Source organism: Trachypithecus francoisi, unplaced genomic scaffold (assembly GCF_009764315.1).
Source record: "Trachypithecus francoisi isolate TF-2019V2 unplaced genomic scaffold, Tfra_2.0 Lachesis_group0, whole genome shotgun sequence".
In the NCBI taxonomy this organism is placed as follows: Eukaryota; Metazoa; Chordata; class Mammalia; order Primates; family Cercopithecidae; genus Trachypithecus; species Trachypithecus francoisi.
Window position 1 is genome coordinate 75,101,205 of NW_022681453.1, and position 21,822 is coordinate 75,123,026.

At 39.8% G+C, this 21,822-nt stretch overlaps 1 protein-coding gene across 5 annotated transcripts in view; it reads left to right on the forward strand.

Moving 5' to 3' along the window:
- The window catches only part of CCDC191 (coiled-coil domain containing 191), an 88,198-nt gene that overhangs the window by 48,833 nt on the left and 17,543 nt on the right, over nucleotides 1-21,822 (forward strand). For 3 of the 5 annotated variants that reach the window (XM_033211223.1, XM_033211221.1, XM_033211220.1), the window contains exons 12-14: nucleotides 214-296; nucleotides 1,381-1,482; nucleotides 3,994-4,068. In XM_033211223.1, coding sequence (XP_033067114.1) covers nucleotides 214-296; nucleotides 1,381-1,482; nucleotides 3,994-4,068 — 260 coding nt within the window. The remainder of the gene's footprint in view (nucleotides 1-213; nucleotides 297-1,380; nucleotides 1,483-3,993; nucleotides 4,069-21,822) is intronic. The other 2 variants (XM_033211224.1, XM_033211222.1) reach the window with 1 other exon arrangement.

Consider the following 21,822-nt stretch of genomic DNA (forward strand, 5'->3'; position numbering starts at 1 on the left):
TCATTGCTGAGGATGGGATAGTAAGTCTTTAACCTGTAGAGTATATAAGTTATATTTATCTCTACATATTTTCTGAGATTGTGAACTTTCAACTTACAAGAAAACCCTAATCATAACACTAAATTTTACTATGAAATGGAGACATTTCTCTTGCAGTATTCCTCATATTTTTTTCAATATAAAAAATGTTAGAACTCTGTTACTATTTTCTAGCTATGGAAGAGAGAGCAATTCAACGGGCTGAACGTAGGCGGATCTTGGCAGAGAAGAAGAAAAAACAAGAAGAAGAAAAATTGGTAATAAATTCAAAATGCAAACTGAGTCAAAAAAAAAAAAAAGGATTTGTCTAGGTCTTTCTTAAAAAATGAAACCTCGCTTTTTCAGAACCCTTGAGACAATAGAGTTACATCAACTTTGGAAATGGTTTTTTGGCCTACTGGCCTGAATTCTTTGACAATTTTAGGAAAATAAGGGGGACAGAAACATCAACATCATTAACACAGCAGGAAGAAAATGTTATAAAAGTTGATGAGAGCCAGCAGATTAGAAGATTTACACATAAACAAGATAAGTGTATTATAGGCAGATGTCTGACCTAATGAATTTGCAAAGGGGGTTAGTTCTTATCTTCCAAAGTTTTGACCTAGACTATCCGAGGTAAATTTTGTAACTACCAAGAAAAAATAAACAGTTCTATCAGTTGGGGGTTTTCTGGTGAAATGAAAGAAAACCTTTTTCCCTCTAAACTGTTTCTAACTTGGAGTTAGTTTTTCACAGATGACAGTAAGAACTAAAAAGTCATCTAAGTCATCTTTTTTTTTTTTTTTTTTTTTGAGACGGAGTCTCGCTCTGTCGCCCAAGCTGGAGTGCAGTGGTGCGATCTCGGCTTACTGCAAGCTCCGCCCCCTGGGTTCACTCCATTCTCCTGCCTTAGCCTCCCGAGTAGCTGGGACTACAGGCGCCCACCACCGCACCCGGCTAATTTTTTTGTGTGTTTTTAGTAAAGATGGGGTTTCACCGTGTTAGCCAGGATGGTCTCGATCTCCTCACCTCGTGATCCGCCCGTCTCGGCCACCCAGAGTGCTGGGATGACAGGCGTGAGGCATCGCGCCCAGCCAAAGTCATCATTTTTAAATGAAAAATTAGTGATATTATTTATGATCAGTCTTACCTTCCCAAGTAGAAAAGGATTCTTTTGGAGAAACTTTTAAGTTACATAACTGATGACATGTTGATTGAGTTTTCTACTTTTATCACCAAGTGCAGACTTATTCCAGAGATAGGACAGGCACTTTGGTAGACTGACTATCCTAAACATAAAAGATCACATTTCTGTTCAAATTGAGGGTTCTGATTTTTCTGGGTTCTAATCTCAATCAGGCCCAGTTAAAGGCCCAAGAGGAGGAACGTCAGAAAAGGGAGGCAGAAGAAAAGGAGGCACAGCTTGAAAGAAAACGAGAAGAGAAGAGACTGAAGAAAATGGTTAGTATTGTCTATTTGGTCAGTCCCTGTATCTTGAGGCTTGCTGTGTGTGATACTGTGGCCCTGTCTACCCTCTTTAAGCCAGATCTATCGGGAATACTCTTCTCTCACCTTCACTTCTTTTCTCTATCTTATTTAGTGAAAAGCTACTCATTCTTCAGATCTCAGCTCAAACATGACTTTGTCCGGATTAGCCTTTCCTGCCCTGCCCATCCTCCTCTCCACTCAAAGTTAGGTAGGGTCCCCCTTTGTGGACTCTCATCAAGTATCTTCCCTTCAGAACATTATTGACACTTATCATTGTGCATTTGTTTTATGGCTGTTTTATTCATTTCTATGTCCCCAACTAAACTGTAATCTCCATAAGAGTTAAGGGAACTGTCTGGTGTTGTTCACCATTGTATTGGCACCCAGCAGATACGTGTTTAATGAGTGAATAAATGAATTAACAAATGGAAGAGGAAGTGATAATACACATAGAAATAATAATACACACAGAAGAAATAAGAGAAAAAGCTCTTACTCTAAGGTTATTAAATTCTGCTTGGGAAGATAAGGCCCAAAAATACAAACCTGTCAGAGACACTGTAGTAGATTATTTGCCATCATGTGCTACATAGACCAAAAGAGATCAAGGGGCCAGACGTGGTGGCTCACACCTGTAATCCCAGCACTTTGGGAGGCTGAGGCAGGAGGATTGCTTGAGCCCAGGAGTTTGAGACTAACCTGGGCAAGGTGGCAAGACCCTATCTTGACAAAAAAAAAAAAAAAAAATTAATCATCTGGGAGCAGTGACACCTGCCTATAATCGCCTTGGGAGGCTAAGGCAGGAGGCTTGGGAGGCTAAGGCAGGAGGAATCTTTGAGCCCAGGAGTTCACGGCAGCAGTGAGCTGCGATTGTGCCACTGAGCTCCAACCTGGGCAACAAAGTAAGACTGTCTCTAAGAAAAAAAAAAAAAAGAGAGAGAGAGGGAGATCAAGAAAGTCATATAAGGTATGTTTCATGAAGAATTTGGAAAAATTAGAGGCATTTTCATGATGATAAATTTCATGATCAAATTTAAAAATGGAGAATTGTATTAGTCAGGATTCTCCAGAAAAAGAGAACCAGTAGGATATATAGACAGAGGGAGACTTATTTTGAGAAATTGGCTCACACAATTATGGAAGCTGAGAAGTCCCATCATCTGCCATCTGCCATCTGGAGACCCAAGAAACCCAGTGGTGTAATTCCAGTTCAAGTCTGAAGGCTCAGAATCAGGGGAGTTGATGGTGTAAATCTCAGTCAAAGAGCAAGAGAAGACCAATATCCCAGCTCCAGATGGCAGGCAGGAAGAAAAAGGGATGAATTCTTCCTTCCTTCTCCTTTTTGAAAGTTCTGTTCAGGCCCTCAACAGATTGGATGATGCCCACCAACATTAGTGAGGGCAATCTGCTTTACTAAGGCCACCAACTCAAATGCTAATCTTATCGAGAGACATCCTTAAAGACACATCCAAAAATAATGTTTAATCTAGCACCCCATGGTATAGTCAAGTTGACACATAAAATTAGCCATCACAAGTCCACCCCTTGTCAACTTGGCACCCATGCACATCTCCGTAAACCATAGTTAATCTGCAAATAAAGACAATAGCACGATCATAAGTCCACCTAACATGATACAACTATCCAGCATACAACTGAAAACATACTAAACCATTCCTCAGAAGAGAAGGTAAAGTCCTTGTGTGATGTTTACTCTTCTCCATGATATCCCATAACTTAAATACTTACATAGCATAAATGATGTAATGTTAGCAATACTTAAATACTATGATAGAAAGTTACATGATAAAAGAATAAGAGAAAAGAAAATGCACAAATGTATTCATAGCAAAATAAAAAGAAAATACTCATGACTATTACAGTTTTTGTTTCTACAGCTGGTTACATGGTTGTAACTGGTATTTATAAATACCTTGTTCCACTACCCCTCCATATTCCCCTTGCCTTCAGCAAACACCTCAGCTGCTTGTGATTCTTTACCCAACAGGTGACCCAAACCTTCATTCCTAAAGCCACAGCAACATTCATTGTCCTGCCTGGATTAGGTTGTAGTTTTCCATTTAGTCTAATTACAGGACAGTGTTAATACTAAGAGGCACCCTAACAAATCTCTGTATTCCAAATGTATTCTTCCTTACCTTCATGTAGAGTAGTAGTTCAGTTCCCCCTTGGCAGGCAGGATCAGTCACCCCAAGCTAGCCCCATAACTCCCTTCTTTGCCTGTTGATTCAGTGGCACAAGGAGCCCAAAGTGGCCAGGTAGCAGTCAACTTGCAGTTAAGTGGAATCATTATGTCTCTTGGTGAAAGCATTGTTCCCTCTGGAACTAAGACCTCTAGGCTAGTAAAGCATAAAATCATGGGAACAGGAAGACAAATTTTTGCTAGTGGTATTACTAAGAGCAATAGTGTACCATTCTCATTTCCATCTCTTGATTCCTGGGCCCTTGAATCCTGGCTATCAGAGAAACCATGCCATGTATTGGATACTGTTTAAGAGGATGTACGGACTTCTGAAGAACCTTCCCGAGCCCTGCAAGGTATTGCCACCTAGCTGGTGCTATAACTAAGTCTTCAAAGGGCTATTCCAATGTTGGATCAATCCACCTGGTTCTGGATGGTAGGGAACATAGTAGGGCCAATGAATTCCATGAGCATAGGCCCATTGCTATACTTTTTTGCTGTGAAGTGAGTTCTTTGGTCAGAAGCAACAGTGTGGAATACGATGACGGTAGATAAGGTGAATCTGTAAGTCCACAGATGGTAGTTTTAGCAGAATCATTGTATGCAGGGAAAGCAAATCCATATCTAGGCTGTTCCAGTAAGTACAAAATGTTGCCCCTTCCTTAATGGAAGCAGTTCACTGTAATCAACCTGCCCCCGGGTAGCTTGCTGATCACCCTGGGGAATGGTGCCACATCAGGGACTCACTGTTAGTCTCTGCTGCTGGCAGATTGGGTACTCGGCAGTGCCTTTAGCCAGGTCAGCATCGGTGAGTGGAAGTCTGTGTTGCTGAGCCCATGCATAACCTCTATCTCTGCCACCATGGCCATTTTGTTTATGAGCCCATTGGGCGATCTCAGGGGGTCAGAATCATCAGTATCACCAGTATCACAATCGTCCCCCTCCACAGTTTTTTCCACTGAAAGGTCTTCAGGGGCAGTAACACCAGTGGAGCTGTCATCTCCTATGATAGTGATGCTTTCTTCTTGAATACCTCTTAAAGGAATGCCTAAGGCTGTTTTACAGTTAACTTTTGTTTTTTTGTTTTGTTTTGTTTTGTTTTGAGGTGGAGTTTCACTCTTGTTGCCCAGGCTGGAGTGCAATGGTGCGATCTTGGCTCACCGCAACCTCCACCTCCCGGGTTCAAGCGATTCTCCTTCCTCAGCTTTCCGAGTAGCTGGGATTACGGTCATGCACCACCACGCTGGCTACTTTTTGTATTTTTAGTAGAGATGGGGTTTCTCCATGTGGGTCAGGCTGGTCTCGAACTCCCGACCTCAGGTGATCCGCCCACCTCGACCTCCCAAAGTGCTGGGATTACAGGCGTGAGCCACCATGCCTGGCCAGCTTTTTTTTTTTAATCAGGAGTACAATCTAAAATAATGATAAAATGTATAGTGTCATTCTCAAGTATTATGTACTTCACATAATTGTATATGCTATACTTTTATATGACTGGCAGCACAGTAAGTTTGTTTATACTAGCTTTACCACAACTGCTTGAGTAATGTGTGGCACTATGAATTAGAACAGCTACAGTATCACTGGGCAATGGAAATTTTTCAGCTCCATTATAACCTTATAGGGCCACCTTGGTACATTCAGTCTTTCATTTACCCAAACATCATTAGGTAGCATATGACTGTATTTATTTTATACTTTGTGTTATTAAAAATACTATGTTATTTATTTTGTTGCTCAAATTGTTTCAGCTTTGGCCACTGGGAGCTCTTTAAGGTTGGCTCCTATTGTCCCTTTGACATACCCCCATTATTTTGTGTTTTTTGGGCACTTTACTTTCTGATGCTATTCATCTTTTATTTTTTCATTGCCCTGCCCTCAGGAATAAGCCATTTCTCTGAGGGTTCTTAGTTATAAATGGTATTTGGAACGCAATATCTAAGTACTGAGGGTGAAATTGCTACTGGGGTGTCACTGATTATAGGACCTTGGCAGTTGGAGGTAGGTAATATATGTATACTATGCTATGTATACACACCTATCTGTAATCATTCTGTGTCTGTCCATCTCTGTGTGTATATGTACATATATGTATGTGTAGCTCTACCTAAATATGAGTTCATACTGATGTTTCTGGCTCTAATCCAGCACTAGAGGGTTTATCCTATGCTTCCCTTCTTGCTTATTTGTAAATGCCCTCTGACAGCATGAAACCTGGCTCCCACAATTCATCCACTTACTTATTTGTTCAACCCCAGGATAGATGTAAAGCAGTTTCAGAACCGATTACCCAAACCCCAACGAGAAAAAAATTACCAAATACAGTACAGTGTTTATGTACAGTTCCATTTATCTTTAACCCTATGGTTTCCAGTTAAAATCTGGGATACATGTGCAGAACATGCAGGTTTGTTACATAGGTATACATGTGCCATGGTGGTTTGCTGCACCTATCAACCCATCATCTAGGTTTTAAGTCCCGCATGCATTAGGTATTTGTCCTAATGCTCTCCCTCCCCTTGCCCCCCAGCCCCCGACAGGCCCCAGTGTGTGGTGTTCCTCTCCCTGTGTCCATGTGTTCTCATTGTTCAACTCCCACTTATGAGTGAGAACATGCAGTTTTTGGTTTTCTGTTCCTGTATTAGTTTGCTGAGGATGATGGCTTCCAGTTTCATCCATGTCCCTGCAAATGACATAATCTCATTCTTATGGCTGCATAGCATTCCATGGTGTATATATACCACATTTTCTTTATCCAGTCTATCATTGATGGGTATTTGTGTTGGCTCCAAGTCTTTGCTATGGTAAATAGTGCTGCAATAAATATACATGTGCATGAGTCTTTAGCTGGAGGCATCATTCTACCTGACTTCAAACTATACTACAAGGCTACAGTAACCAAAACAGCATGGTACTGGTAGCAAAACAGACATATAGACCAATGGAACAGAACAGAGACCTCAGAAGTAACACCACACGTCTACAACCATCTGATCTGCAACAAACCTGATAAAAACAAGCAATGGGGAAAGGATTCCCTACTTAATAAATGGTGTTTGGAAAACTGACTAGCCATATGCAGAAAACTGAAACTGGACCCCTTCCTTACACCTTATACAAAAATTAACTCAAGATGGATTAAAGACTTAAATATAAAACCCAAAACCATAAAAGCCCTAGAAGAAAAACCTAGGCAGTGCCATTCAGGACATAGGCATGGGCAGAGACACCAAAAGCAATTGCAACAAAAGCCAAAATTGACAAATGGGATCTAATTAAACTAAAGAGCTTCTGCACAGCAAAAGACACTATCATCAGAGGGGAAAGGAACCTACAGAAAGGGAGAAAATTTTTGCAATCTATCCATCTGACAAAGGTCTAATATCCGGAATCTATAAGGAACTTAAATGTACAAGAAAAAAAACAAACAGCCCCATCAAAAAGTGGGCAAAGCATATGAACAGACACTTCTCAAAGTAAGACATTTATGCGGCCAAAGAACATATAAAAAAAAAAAAAAAGCAGCTCATCATCCTGATCAACAGAGAAATACAAATCAAAACCACAATGAGATACCATCTCATGCTAGTCAGAATAGCGATTATTAAAATGTAAAGAAACAGTAGATGCTGGCGAGGCCGTGGAGAAATAGGAACAATTTTACACTGATGGTGGGATTGCAAATTAGTTCAACCATTGGGGAAGACAGTGTAGTGGTTCCTCAAGGATCTAGAACCAGAAATACCATTTGACCCAGCAATCCCATTACTGGGTATATACCCAAAGCAATACAAATCATTCTACTAAAATAAGTTTTAAGTTACTTAGGTCAGCTCCTATTTTTCCCTAGGTCAGCACCTGTTTTCCCCAGCTCCTTGAATACAGTTTTGTCATTTGTTTTTAATACAGTCAGATTCATTTGTCACAGGCTACATTCCATCCTGGAATCCCTGACATTCTGGTTGATTTGTTGTTTTTCTACTTTAAAGTTCACTCTTGTTAATGTTCAGTGCTATGGCTTTTAACAAATGCAGAGTATTATAAAAAGCAGTTCCTTCATGTTACAACTTCCTCTGTATACCCCTCATTTTTTAATTTTTGTGGATTTAGGGGGTATAAATGCAGTTTTGCTACATGGATATATTGTGGAGTGCTGAAGTCTGGGCTTTTAGTGTACCCATCACTCAAATAATGAACATTGTACCCAGTGGAACATCCGCCAGCCCCTAATCCCTGGCAAACACAGATTTGTTTTCTATTCCTATGTGTTTTGCCTTTTCCAGAAGTCATCAGTGGATTCATACAGTGTTGGTTTTTTCACTTAGTAAAATGCATTTATGATTCATCCATTTTATTGCATGAATCAAAAGCTCAGTCCTTTTTATCATCAAATAGTATTCCAATAGAATTTCATCTGCATGTGCAAGTTATCTATTCCTCTGTTGATATTGCTTCCAGTTTCTGGCAATTATGAATAAAGTTGCTAGAAACATTTACATACATGTTTTTGTTTGGACTCATAAGTTTTCAGTTCAGCCAGGTGTTCACACCTCTAATCCCAACACTTTGGAAGGCTGAGGTGGATTTCTTGAGCCCAAAGGTTCATATCAGCCTGGGCAACATAGTGAGACCTTGTCTCTACAAAATAAAAGAAATTAGCCAGGTGTGGTGACATGCACCCGTAGTCCCAGCTACTTGGGAGGCTGAGGTGGGAGGATCACTTGAGCTCAGGAGTTCAAAGTTGCAGAGAGCTATGATTTGCTACTGCACTCCAGCCTGGGTGACAAAGCAAGACCCTGTTTCTAAAAAAAAAGTATTTTTTTAATTTTTTAAGTTTTCAATTCACTTGGCTAAATACCTAGGAATGTGATTGCTAGGTAGTGTGGTAAGTCAATGTTTAAGTTTATAGGTAATTGCCAAATTTTATTCCAAAGAGGCTGCACCATTTTGTGTTCCTACCAATGATAAATGAAGGGTCTTTTTGTTGCACATCCTCATCAGCATTTGTTATTGCCAGTTTGGGGGGTTTAATATGTTCTAATAGGTATATAGTAATATATCATTGTGGTATTTATTTGCATTTCCCTAACAACAACTAATGCTAAGAATCCTTTCATATCTTCACTTGATATCCATATATTGTCTCTGATGAAGTATCTGTTCAGATCTTTTGTCTATTTTTTGTTTACTTATTGTTGGGTTTTAAAAGTTCTTTATATATTCTGGGCCAAGTCCTTTGTCAGATAGGTGATTTGCAAATATTTTCTCCCAGTCTAAGGCTTGTACTTTAATTCACTTAACAGTGTCTTTCACAGAGGAAAGTGTTAAATTTTAATAAAGTCAACCTTACTTTTTCTTTCATGGATTGTGCTGTTGGTGTTGTATCCAAAACTAATCACCCAACCCAAAGTCATTCAGATTTTCAGTTTTTCCTTCACAAAGTTTTACATCTTACATTTAGGTCTGTGGTCTATTTGGAGTTAATTTTTTTTTCTTTCCTTTTTTTTCCGAGACAGGGCCTCACTGTCACCCAGGCTGGAATGCAGTGGCACGATCTCGGCTCACTGCAACCTCCAACTCCCAGGCTCAAGCAATTCTCCCACCTCAGCCTCCCAAGTAGTTGAGACTACAGGCGCACGCCACCATGCCCAGCTAATTTTTATATTTTTAGTAGAGACGTGGTTTCACCAGGTTGTCCAGGCTGGTCTCAAACTCCTGACCTCAAGTGATCCACCCACCTCAGCCTCCCAAAGTGCAGTACTGGGATTACAGGCATGAGCCACCGTGTGCAGCCCATTTGGAGTTAATTTTAATATAAGGTGTGAGGTATGCTGTAATTCATTTTTTATACAGATGTTCAGTTGTTCCAGTATCATTTGTTGAGAAGACTATCTTTTCTCCATTAAATTACTTGTATACCTTTGCCAAAAATCAGTTGACCATATTGTGTGGATCTATTTCTGGGCTCGCTATTCTTTTCTGCTGTTTCTTTATGTCTATTCCTTTGCAAGTAATACTGTCTTTGATTGCTGTAGCTTTATAGGCATTGTGAATTCCGCTACTCTATTTTTCTTCTTCAGAATGTTTTGGCTAATTCTAGTTCATTTGACTTTCCATATGAATCATAGAGTCCAGGTCTCACTATGTTACTCAGGCTGGTCTCAAACTCCTGGGCTCAAACAATCCTCCTGCCTCAGCCTCTCAAAGTGCTGGATTACAGGCCTGAGCCACCACACCTAGGTCACAGAGGTGACCCAGCCTACTGAAAGTTTTTTTTTTTATCATGCAGGGATGTTGAGTTTTGTCAGATGCTTTTCTGCATCTGTTGAGATGATCATATTATTTTTATCCTTCATTCTGTTAATATGGTGTATCACATTTATTGATTTGTGCATATTGAACCATCCTTGCATCCCAGGGATAACTCCCACTTGATCATAGTGTATTATCCTTTTAATGTGCTCTTGAATTTAGTTTGCTACTATTTTGTTCAGGATTTTTGCACTTATGTTCATCAGGTATATTGGCCTATAATTTTTTTTTCTTGTATTATCCTTGTCTGTCTTTAGTATCAGGGTAATGCTGGCCTCATAAAATGAGTGTGGAAATGTTCCTTTCTCTTCAGTTTTTTTGGAAGAGTTTGAAAATAATTGGCATTAATTCTTTAAATGTTTGATATAATTCAGCAATGAAGTCCTGGGTTTTTCTTTGTTAGATTTTTAAATTACTCATTGAATCTCCTTATTTGTTTATTGGTTAGTAGGGTCTGTGGCCTTTCTTCCCTGTTCCCAGCTTCCTTGAACCACTCAGCTGTGCTGATTACTTCATTAATCTGGGTAAGGTAAGAAAGAAGTGGGCCTCTTGGGCAGCATCTTACAAAGCTGAGGGAGCTGAATGCTTACTCACTCTCCTCTCACTTTCCCCTATGGGAGGAATCACAGGCTGTGAGGGTCTCTCTTGGCATTGAACTGTGCTGCCCTGGGGGAGGGGTGACCCAGATAAAGTGTAACTATTCTTACTCTCTTCAATGTGTCCAGTGATGTGCTGGAACTTCACTGCTGGACTTCTGGACTTCCGCAAAGGTACTCTCATCCATGGGTACTTGTCAAAATCAGTGCTTCTGTGGAGATATGATGGTAGAAAGCTGCTACTCCACCATCTTGCTGATGTCTTTTCTGCATTTATTTAGATCTTTGATTTCTTTCATCATTGTTTCTCACATCTCACATTTTGTTAGAATTGTACCTAAGGTACTACATTTTGGGGGCACTATTATAAATCATATTTTTTTAAATTTTCATACTCCATTTATTCATTGCTAATAGGGGAATATAATTCATTTTAGTATGTTGATGTTGTATCCTGCAGTCTTACTAAACTCACTTTTTGGTTCCAGAAGTATTTTTGTAAATTATTTGGACTATTCTAGATAAACAACCAGGTTGTCTGCTAATAAATGCAATTTTATTTCTTCCTTTCCAATCTGCATGCCTTTTACTTATTTATCTTGCCTTATCGCACTAGTTAGGACTTCCAGTATGAGATGGAATAGGCATGGGGAGAGAAGACATCCTTGCCTTGTTTCATATCTAAGGGGAAAGCATTCAGTATCTCACTATTAAGTTTGATGTTTGCTGTGGGTTTTTCATGAATGCCTTTTATTAGATGAAGGATGTTTTCATTTATTTCTAGATTGCTGAGAGTGTTTATTACAAATTTCACTGAAAGCTCTTTCTGCATCTTTGATATGATCATATAGTTTTCTTAATTCCTCTACTAATGTGGTAAACTACATTGATTGATCTTCCAGTGTAAAATTACCCTTGCCTTCCTGAGATGAACTCCACGTGGTCATAGTGTGTAATTTTTATATATTGTTAGATTTCATTTGCTGGTATTTTGTTAAGAATTTGGTTTTTGGGGTTTTTGTTTGTTTGTTTGTTTGTTTGTTTGTTTTTGATGGAGTCTCACTCTGTCGCCCAGACTGGAGTGCCGTGGCGCAATCTCAGCTCATTGCAACCTCCACCTCCCAGGTTCAAGTGATTCTCCTGCTTTGGCCTCCTGAGTAGCTGGGGTTAGAGGCACGCACCACCACACCCAGCTATTTTTTGTTTTTTTAGTAGAGACGGGATTTGGCCAGGCTGGCCTGAACTTTTAACCTTGTGATCTGCCCACCTCAGTCTCCCAAAGTGCTGGGATTACAGGCGTGAGCCACCATGTCTGGCCTTTTTTTTTTTTTTTTTTTTTTTTTTGAGATATGGTCTCGCTATGTTGCGCAGGCTAGTCTTGAACACTTGGGTTCAAGTTATCTTGCCTAAGCCTTCTGAGGAGCTGGGATTCTAAGCATGCACCACCACACCCAGCCTGCATTTCCTTTTTTTAAATATTATGTTTGTCTTGTTGTGGTACTAGGATAATGGTTAGCCTCATAAAATGGGTAAAGTATACCCTTTTTCACTTTTTGGAAGAGAGTGTGTAAAGTTGGTGTTATTTCTCTCTAAAATATTTGGTAGAATTCACTGGTGAAACCACCTGGGCCTGGAATTTTCTTTTTTATTATTATTATTTTATATTAAATTTTTTATTTCTGTAGGTTTTGGGGGAACAGGTGGTATTTGGTTACATGAGTAAATTGTTTGGTGGGGATTTGTGAGATTTAGGTGCATCCATCACCTGAGCAATATACACGGAACCTGATTTGTAGTTTTTTATCCCTCGCCCGGAGTTTTCTTTTTTAAGAGGATTTAAAATAATATATTCTATTTCTTTAATAGATATTGAGCTATTCAGTTTTTCTTTCTTCTTGAGTAAACCTTGGTAGTTTGTATATTGCAAGAAATTTGAGCATTTAATCTAAGTTTTCAAGTCTCTTGGAATAGAGGTCCTAGTATTTTCTTATGACCTTTTTAATGTCTGTGAGATCAGTATTGATGTCTGCTCTTTAAATTTTGATATTGGTGATATATATCTTCTCTCTTTTCTGGTTTACCTGGATATCAGTTTTATCAATTTTATTTCTTTTCAAAAACTAACTTTTGGTTTCATTAGTTTTCTTTGTTATTTTCTTCTTTTCAATTTCATTGATTTCTGCTTTAATTTTTATTTCTGTCCTCCTCCTTCCTTAAGATTTTGCTCTCTTCCTCTAGTTTCCTAAGATATAAACTTCAGTTATTGATTTCAGAGCTTTCTCTTTTTCTTTCTTTCTTTCTTTAGAGACAGGGCCTTGTTCTGTTGCCCAGGCAGGAATGCAGTGGTGTGATCATAGCTCACTGTAATCTCTAACTCCTGGGCTCAGGCAATCCTCTCACCTCAGCCTCCTGAGTAAATGCGACTACAGGCATGCACCACCATGTCCAATTGATTTTTAAAATTTTTTGTAGAGATGGGGTCTCACTATGTTGTCCAGGCTGGTCTTAAGTTCCTGGGCTCAAGAGATCCTCCCACCTTGGCCTCCCAAAGTGGTAAAATTAAAGGCATGAGCCACCATGCCTGGCCTCTCCTTTTCTAGTATATTAATTTACTGCTGTAAATTTCCCTCTGAGTACTCTTTTACTTGTAGATCTATATTGATATTTTTATCTTTATTTAGTTCAAAATATTTTTAATTTCCCTTGAGATGTCCTCATTGTCCCATGGGTTATTAAGAAGTTTATTCTTTAAAGTTTAAATATTTGAGGACTTTCAGATAACTTTCTACTAGTTTCATGTCTAGTTTTAATTTCTAGTTTAATTTCATTATGTTCCAAGAATGTATATTGCATGAAATTATAAAGTTTTGCTTTATGGCCCAGAATATTGTCTATCTCAGTGAATGTTCCATGTGCACTTAAGAAGAATATGTATAGTACTATAGTACTAAGCTGTCATTGGTCTGCAAAAATGCCAAGTCACATTGAGTATGTCTGTGTCTTACTGTATCTATATCTATATTCTTACTGATTTTTCTGCCTGCTTCTATCAGTTATTGAGAGAGGAATATTGAAGTTTCTAACTAAACTTGGGCATTTATTTCTCCTTTCACATCTATCTGGTTTTGCCTCATGTACTTTGAAGGTTTGTTATTAGGTGCATGTATGTTTAAAAAGACTGACACGGCCGGGCGCAGTGGCTCACACCTATAATCCCAGCACTTTGGGACACCGAGGCAGGCGGATCATGAGGTCAGGAGATCGAGACCATCCTGGCTAACAAGGTGAAACCCCGTCTCTAGTAAAAAAAATACAAAAAAAGTTAGCCAGGTATGGTGGCAGGCACCTGTAGTCCCAGCTAATTGGGAGGCTGAGGCAGGAGAATGGCATGAACCTGGGAGGTGGAGCTTGCAGTGAGCCGAGATCAAGCCACTGCACTCCAGCCTGGGCGATGGAGCGAGACTCCGTCTCAAAAAAAGAAGACTTACATCTGTGTCCTGTAAAATTGAATGTCTTATAGACATCATATAGCTGTTTCTTCATTTGGTATCTAATCTGATAATCTCAGTCTTTTAACTATTACGTTTAGCCCATTAACTTTAAAGTGATTATTGATAAAACTGGATTAAAAAATTTTTTTTTTGAGATGGAGTCTCACTCTTGTTGCCCAGGCTAGAGTGCAATGGCGTGATCTCACCTCACTGCAACCTCTGCCTCCTGGGTTCAAGTGGTTCTCCTGCCTCAGCCTTCCGAGTAGCTGGGATTATAGGCATGCACCACCACACCTGGCTAATTTTGTATTTTTAGTAGAGACTAGGTTTCACCATGTTGGTCAGGCTGGTCTTGAACTCCCGTCCTCAGGTGATCCACCCATCTCAGCCTCCCAAAGTTCTGGGATTACAGGCATGAGCCACCACACCTGGCCACAACTGGATTAAAATCTATCTTCTTGTTAGCTATTTTCTATTTGTTGTGCTTACTCTTTGTTTTTCTTGTTTTTCCCCTACCTTATCTGTTTCAATTAAGCATCTTTATGATTCTGTTTTATCATGTTTTTTTTGGAGTTTTTATTTATACCTCTTTATAAATACATATATGTGTATATATACACACATACATATATATATATACACATACACACACACACACACACACACACACACATATATATATATATATATTTGAGACGGAGTCTTGCTCTGTCACCCAGGCTGGAGTATAGTGGCATGATCTCGGCTCACTGCAACATCTGCCTCCTGGGTTCAAGTGGTTCTCCTGCCTCAGCCTTCCGAGTAGCTGGGATTATAGGCATGCACCACCACACCTGGCTAATTTTGTATTTTTAGTAGAGACTAGGTTTCACCATGTTGGTCAGGCTGGTCTTGAACTCCCGTCCTCAGGTGATCCACCCATCTCAGCCTCCCAAAGTTCTGGGATTACAGGCATGAGCCACCACACCTGGCCACAACTGGATTAAAATCTATCTTCTTGTTAGCTATTTTCTATTTGTTGTGCTTACTCTTTGTTTTTCTTGTTTTTCCCCTACCTTATCTGGTTTCAATTAAGCATCTTTATGATTCTGTTTTATCATGTTTTTTTTGGAGTTTTTATTTATACCTCTTTATAAATACATATATGTGTATATATACACACATACATATATATATATACACATACACACACACACACACACACACACACACATATATATATATATATATATTTGAGACGGAGTCTTGCTCTGTCACCCAGGCTGGAGTATAGTGGCATGATCTCGGCTCACTGCAACATCTGCCTCCTGGGTTCAAGCGATTCTCCTGCCTCAGCCTCCCGAATAGCTGGAATTACACATGCCCGCCACTACACCTGGCTAATTTTTGTATTTTTAGTAGTGACAGCGTTTCACCATCCTGACCAGGCTGGTCTCAAACTCCTGACCTCGTGATCCACCTGCCTCGGCCTCCCAAAGTGCTGGGATTACCGGCATGAGCCACTGTGCCCGGCCCTCTTTTGAAAATATTTTTAGTTACCCTAGTGTTTACATTTTTAAAATAATCTCCTTCTACATGAGTGTGGTAGCATGTACCTGTAATCTCAGCTACTTTGGAGGCTGAGGCAGGAGGACTGCCTGAGTCCAGTAGTTTGAGACAAGCCTGGGTAACATAGCAAGACCCTATCTCAAATAATAATAGTAATCTCTTTCCACCTTCAAATAACAACACTTTACATGTGGTGAAAGAACCTTCTATCAGTATTTCCTAGTTCCTTCCTCCCATTCCTTTTGGTATTGTTGTCATGTCATATTTTTATGTATACTATAAATAGCCAATATCTTGTTAAACTTATTATTTTAACAATTCGTTTTCTCTTAGTGGAATTAAAAATAAGATGATTACATTTTACCTTTATTTCTTCTGTTTCCCATGCTCTTCATTTCTTTGTGTAGATCTAAGTTCTTAACCTATATTATATTCTTTATGCCTGAAGAACTTTCTTTACCATTTCTTGTAGGGTAGATCTGCTGGCAGTGAATTCCTTCAGTTTTTATTTGTCCGAGAGTCTTTATTTTTCCTTCATTTTTAAAGTATGTTTTTTGCTGGATATAGAATTCTGGGTTGACAGGTTTTTTTTGTTTTTTTTTTCTTTCAACACCTTAATGATGTTACTCTATTGTTTTCTTGCTGCCTGGTTTCTCACAAGACATCTACTGTAATTCTTACCTTTCTTTCTTTGCGGGTGTCTTATTCTGTTCAGGCTGCCATAACAAAATGTCACAGACTAGGTGGATTAAACAACTGAAATTTGTTTTCTCACAGTTTTAGAGGCTGGAAAGTCCAAGATCAGGGTGCCTGCATGGTTGGCTTTTGGAAGGGGGTCTTCTTGGCTTGTAGATGGCTTCTTCTCACTGTGTCCTCGTATAACCTTTCCTTGGTGTTTGTGTTTGGAGACAGAGAGGGGAGAGGGAGAAGAGCGCATGGGAGAGGGAGAGCACGCATGCGAGAGAGAGCAAGCAAGTGCACCATGGTATCGCTTCTTATAAGGACATTAACTCTATCCAATTAGGGCTGCACCCTAGGACCCCATTTCACCTTAATTACTTCCTTAGTGGCCCTATGTTCAAATACAGCCGCAAGAGGGGTTAGGGCTTCAACATAGTTAACTTTAGGAGGACACAAGCATGCAGTTCATGACAGTAGGTCTTTCCCTTTAGCTACCTTCAAGACTTTGTCTTTGATTTTTAGCAGAATATGATATATCTAGGTATGGTTGGTTGGTTGGTTTGTTGGTTGGTTGGTTTGGTCTTGGCTTTGGTGGTCTGAAGTTTCTTGGATATATGATTTTGTGTTTTGTTACTGATTTTGGAATATGTTTGCCCATTATTTCTTCAAATTATTTCACTTGCCCCATTCTTTTTATGTTCCTTATGGGATTTGTTATGCCAGTGTTACATTGTTTCATATTGTCCCACAGCTCTCAGATGCACTATTGTGTTTTTCACTCTTTTTGCCTTTCAGTTTGTGTAATTTCCATTGCCATATTGTCAGGTTACCTGTTTCTTTCCTTGGCTGTATCTTCTAGCAGTAAGCCAGTTAAGTGCCTCTTCTATCTCTACTGCCATGTGTTTTTTTATTTCTCGCATTTTTGTTTTGAATCTTTTTTTATAGTTTCCATGTCTCTGCTAAAATATCTGATCTGGGATGTCTACCTTTTCCATTAGAACATTTAACATTATTTTTGGAAGGTATTTAAAATTCCCTCTCTGATAGTTCCAACATCTCTATCGTATCTGAGGCTTGTTCTGATGATTGCCTCATCTTTTCAGGGTGTATTTACTTCTTATCTTTGGGTATGCCTTGTATTTTTTTGTTGAAGGCCAGACCTGTTGTTTAGGGCAATAGAAACTGCAACACGTTGGCCTAGAGTGTGGAGATTTGTACTAATTTAGCCAGGAATTGGGCTATGTTTGAAGCTTGTTGTTGCCATGGTCACCATCGTTGAGGTTTGTTGCTGTGTGCTATAGACACCAGAGACTATTGTCTTCTAGTGACTTTGTTTTTGCTTCCTCTTTTGGTTTTGGGTCTTCCTTTTATGCTGCTCCCCAGAGAGAATCTGTTGTTTACAGCTCTCCCAGCTGTAATCCACTATTATTATTGGAAGCGTGTATAACTGTGGTGATAGGGTGTGGATGATGGGGAGAATTCTGTGTTCTGATTAAGTATCAGTGTTTGGAATGCACAGCTTTAGGCACTCAGATAACTTCTGTTCCTACTCCAACGGTAGAGCTTTTTTCTGCTCCCTTTTTCCCTTTATCCGCAGTGGTATCCACCACTGTCTCAGTCTGTGACCTTAAAGACCTACCCTCTGGAGAATAAGGCTTCCCCAGTCCCTAAGTAAGGTATGGAGGACTTGTCTGGGCAGAATCCCCTGCGTGCCCTTCCCTCAGAAGGAGTGCTATTCTGCCAGTGCACTGGGGTGGTTGCTAGGACAGATAAAACTTTTGTTTCCTAAGGAAGAATGCTCTGGGAAGATTTTGCAGTTGCTGCTGTGCCTCTCCCCAGCCAGAACCATAGTGGGAACTTTCTGTGGATTCTCCATGATCTTCTCTGTGAGAGCCTGGTGGGGTTCTTAGAAGAAAAGCCTGCAAAGGGATGAGAAGCACCCCCATGACTGTGATCCCCAGGAGCTTCAACCTTCTCATGCTGGCTCACTCACTCTCTGCCTCCATCAGTTCACCAAAATTTCTAGTTTAATCGTCTTACTCACTCATATGGTATCCAGTGGCTTATGCCTCGGGTAAACAAATGCTTAGGTCCTGTGCTTCCTTGAAGATGCCTGTCTCTCCAGATTTGGTGGTAGCTTCAGATCTCTGATCAGTTCACACAAAAAATCATGAATTTGTTGCCTGACCAGCTTTTTCCTTGTTGGAAGAAAACCACTTATGCAGAACAAGAATGGTGAAAAGTGGGGCCGGGCGCGGTGGCTCAAGCCTGTAATCCCAGCACTTTGGGAGGCCGAGACGGGCGGATCGCGAGGTCAGGAGATCGAGACCATCCTGGCTAATACGGTGAAACCCTGTCTCTACTTAAAAATACAAAAAACTAGCCGGGCGACGAGGCGGGCGCCTGTAGTCCCAGCTACTCGGAGGCTGAGGCAGGAGAATGGCGTAAACCCGGGAGGCGGAGCTTGCAGTGAGCTGAGATCTGGCCACTGCACTCCAGCCTGGGTGGCAGAGCAAGACTCCGTCTCAAAAAAAAAAAAAAAAAAAAAAAAAAAAAGAATGGTGAAAAGTACATTACTGACCAAGAGATCATTTTATTTCTCTCACTATACCAAGCCCAAACATTTTCTTTTTAGAAGCTGCAGTTCATAGCAATAGATACAAAGATTTTGTTACATAGACTAGTTTCCATTTCGTTAGTTGACTGGAGCTATCTGAATTGAGATATATGCATTTATAGACTGGCTATACCTGAGTCTTCTTTGAGGACAACTTTAGGTGTAAAATGCACATGGTAATTGTCTTCTTTTCCCTCCTGACAAAGATGCTCTACACAATGTGCTTCTCCACTCAGATTTTCATGGGTCTTATTCCTTTTGACGCATCAAGTTCTGCCAAGCAATTCTTTACTTCCTTATATACTTTATATAGCTTTTCCCAGTAAGCAACCTCCAAGGCCATAGTAGTGTTATTCCTCTGGGTATCAAAAAGGTAATGGCACTTCTGAACAAGTGCCTTCTGAGACTTCTCTGAATCATTTGCATCCTAGATGTGTTTGGTTGAACTCTGCTTAACCTCTTCTATTTGGGCAGTTTTTTGGCTCATTGAGTGTACCAGCAAATTGTCCAACAGAGGTACCATGTTTTCTAATGATGTAGATAAAAAAACCGTACTGTTGATATGATAAAGTGTCTGGGGCAATCATATATATTTCTTTGGAGAGATACTATGAGATAAGCCCAGTTATGTGTGTATAGGGTGCTATGACACCATTTTAGATAAAGGAACTGGAAGAATTCTTCAGGGATAAGCCCTCATGACAGATCCATCCTCTATATTCAGCAAGAGGTGGTACAGGGGCAAGACATGGCTACAGCTTCGTGTCCCCATGACCCTGCCAGAAGAGCATGTTGGGTGCCACAGTAAGGTGGCCACTCAGAGGTCTCACACAGTGACCTTCCAAAAATAAAAATCTAACCTCTTCTTAACACCCCCTCTATGTTTATTAAATGCTTATACTTAACAGGCAGTAACTTTTATGGCTATATATACTTCTGATTGATGGGCAGTTGAAGTTTGTGGTTGAAAAAATAATTTTATCAGAGAAAACAAGGCAAGATTTAAAGTTTTCCATAATTGCTTGTCAAGTATATTTGCACATTGAACAAATATCTGTAAAGCATTTACTACATGATAGTCATTGTTCTAGATGTTAGAATGTAGCAATGAAGAAGACCGATAACAGCCCTGCCCTCTGAAAGCTTATATGCTAGTTGGGGAAATTTGCTAGTTTAGTCAAATTAATGACTAAAGTAGGGAGAGAGTGGTATAGTTGGTGGAAGCAGTATGGGAAATACCTTTCTGAAGAGCTGATATTTGAGCTCCTGGATGCTGAGGCAGCCTCCACAGTGTCTAGTGGGGGCTTGTTAAATGTGAGATACCTATTAGACATCCAAATGAACACGTCAAATATGCGCTTGGGTATATAAGCCTGGACAACAAGATTGTGTATGGAAGTGAAAAAACAAGTCAGTGTTTTTAATGCTCTGAAAGTAGCTGTAATCAACTTGGGAGATTGTCTGGATAGAGTAGAGATGAGAGTCCAAGATCAAGACCTAAGGACTATAAATAGCTATTCAGAGGATGAGGAGCTAGTGAGGTAGAAAGAGAACAGGAGAGTTTAGAATCAAAACACCAAGAGAAAAAAGTATTTCTGTTAGGGGGGTGATGGGAGTGGTGAATTTGGCTGAATGCTACTGAGTTCAATTAAAAGTAGCACGGATAAATGATTCTTTGATTTGGAAGCCCAGCAAGCATTCATGACCTAGAGCAACAGGGCTTTCAGTGGTGTGCTAGGAAAGGAGCCTCATTTTCAGTGGGCTGAGGAGAGAATAGGTGAGGAACTAGAGACCATAAGTATAGATGCAGATCTCATGAGATCAGAGATAGATGCCAATCTCATGAGATCAAAGAGGTCTGCATCTGTACTCATGGCCTCTAGTTGTTTTTTGTTTGTTTGTTTTGTTTGTTTGTTTTGAAGAGGGGAGATACTGGCACATGTTTGCATACTGATGGGAATAATCCAGTAGTGAGGGAGAAATTCATGATGCAGAATAGCACAGTATAAATTACAGGAGTGGGTAAGCAGGAATATATTCTAGAGCACAAAGGGAGAGTAGCATACAAGGGACAGAAGGCCAAGAGTTTTGGGGCAGTGTCAATTTCCCTGTACTTTTTTTTTAACATAGCTGTAATTTCTGGCTTTTCTTCTAAAGCATACTAGCTGACAAAGCCACACATTTATTTCAGAAAGAAGCCCAGATTTTATATCCCTTTTTAGCCTGAGTGAACAATGTATTCTATGAAATCCTAGCTACATAGATCCCCACTATAAGTGCCATCTCAAAACGGCATCATATCATGTAATCCTCACAGTAAATCATGGATGCAGGTGCTGTTAAAGACATTTTATATACAAGGAAATTGAAAATGTATTATTAATGAAATACAACCAGCTCTATTGAGGAATCCTTAATAGAGAGAGGAGCTACACATTTGAATTAAATTGCTGTGTAAGAATACAACATTTTGACTTAAACAGAACTCATGTTTTCCTTTATATTTTTCCATGGAAATGTAGACTTTGAAAAAGTCTGGTTTTCCCCACAATTCTCCTGAAAATAGTTTTCCTTTTGGAGCGGATAACACCAGCCATAGTTACCATTCTAGGAGATATTTACACCGTAACTTATCTGTGCATGAGAACAGGTTCTTTTGTCTGAGCCTAAGGGCTTCTCCAAAGGTTATTATCTGCGTTAGATGTCTGTCTGCAAGATGCAGCTGCTGCCTTAATGCTACAGGGACATTTCAGTAGATGTGGAAGGGTCAGTTTCTGTTTTCCTCCCTACTTAACCCTCAGCTTCCTCTTACTACGCATGAGAAAATTGTTGTAAATTTTCTCTCTGGCCATTTCATTCAACAAG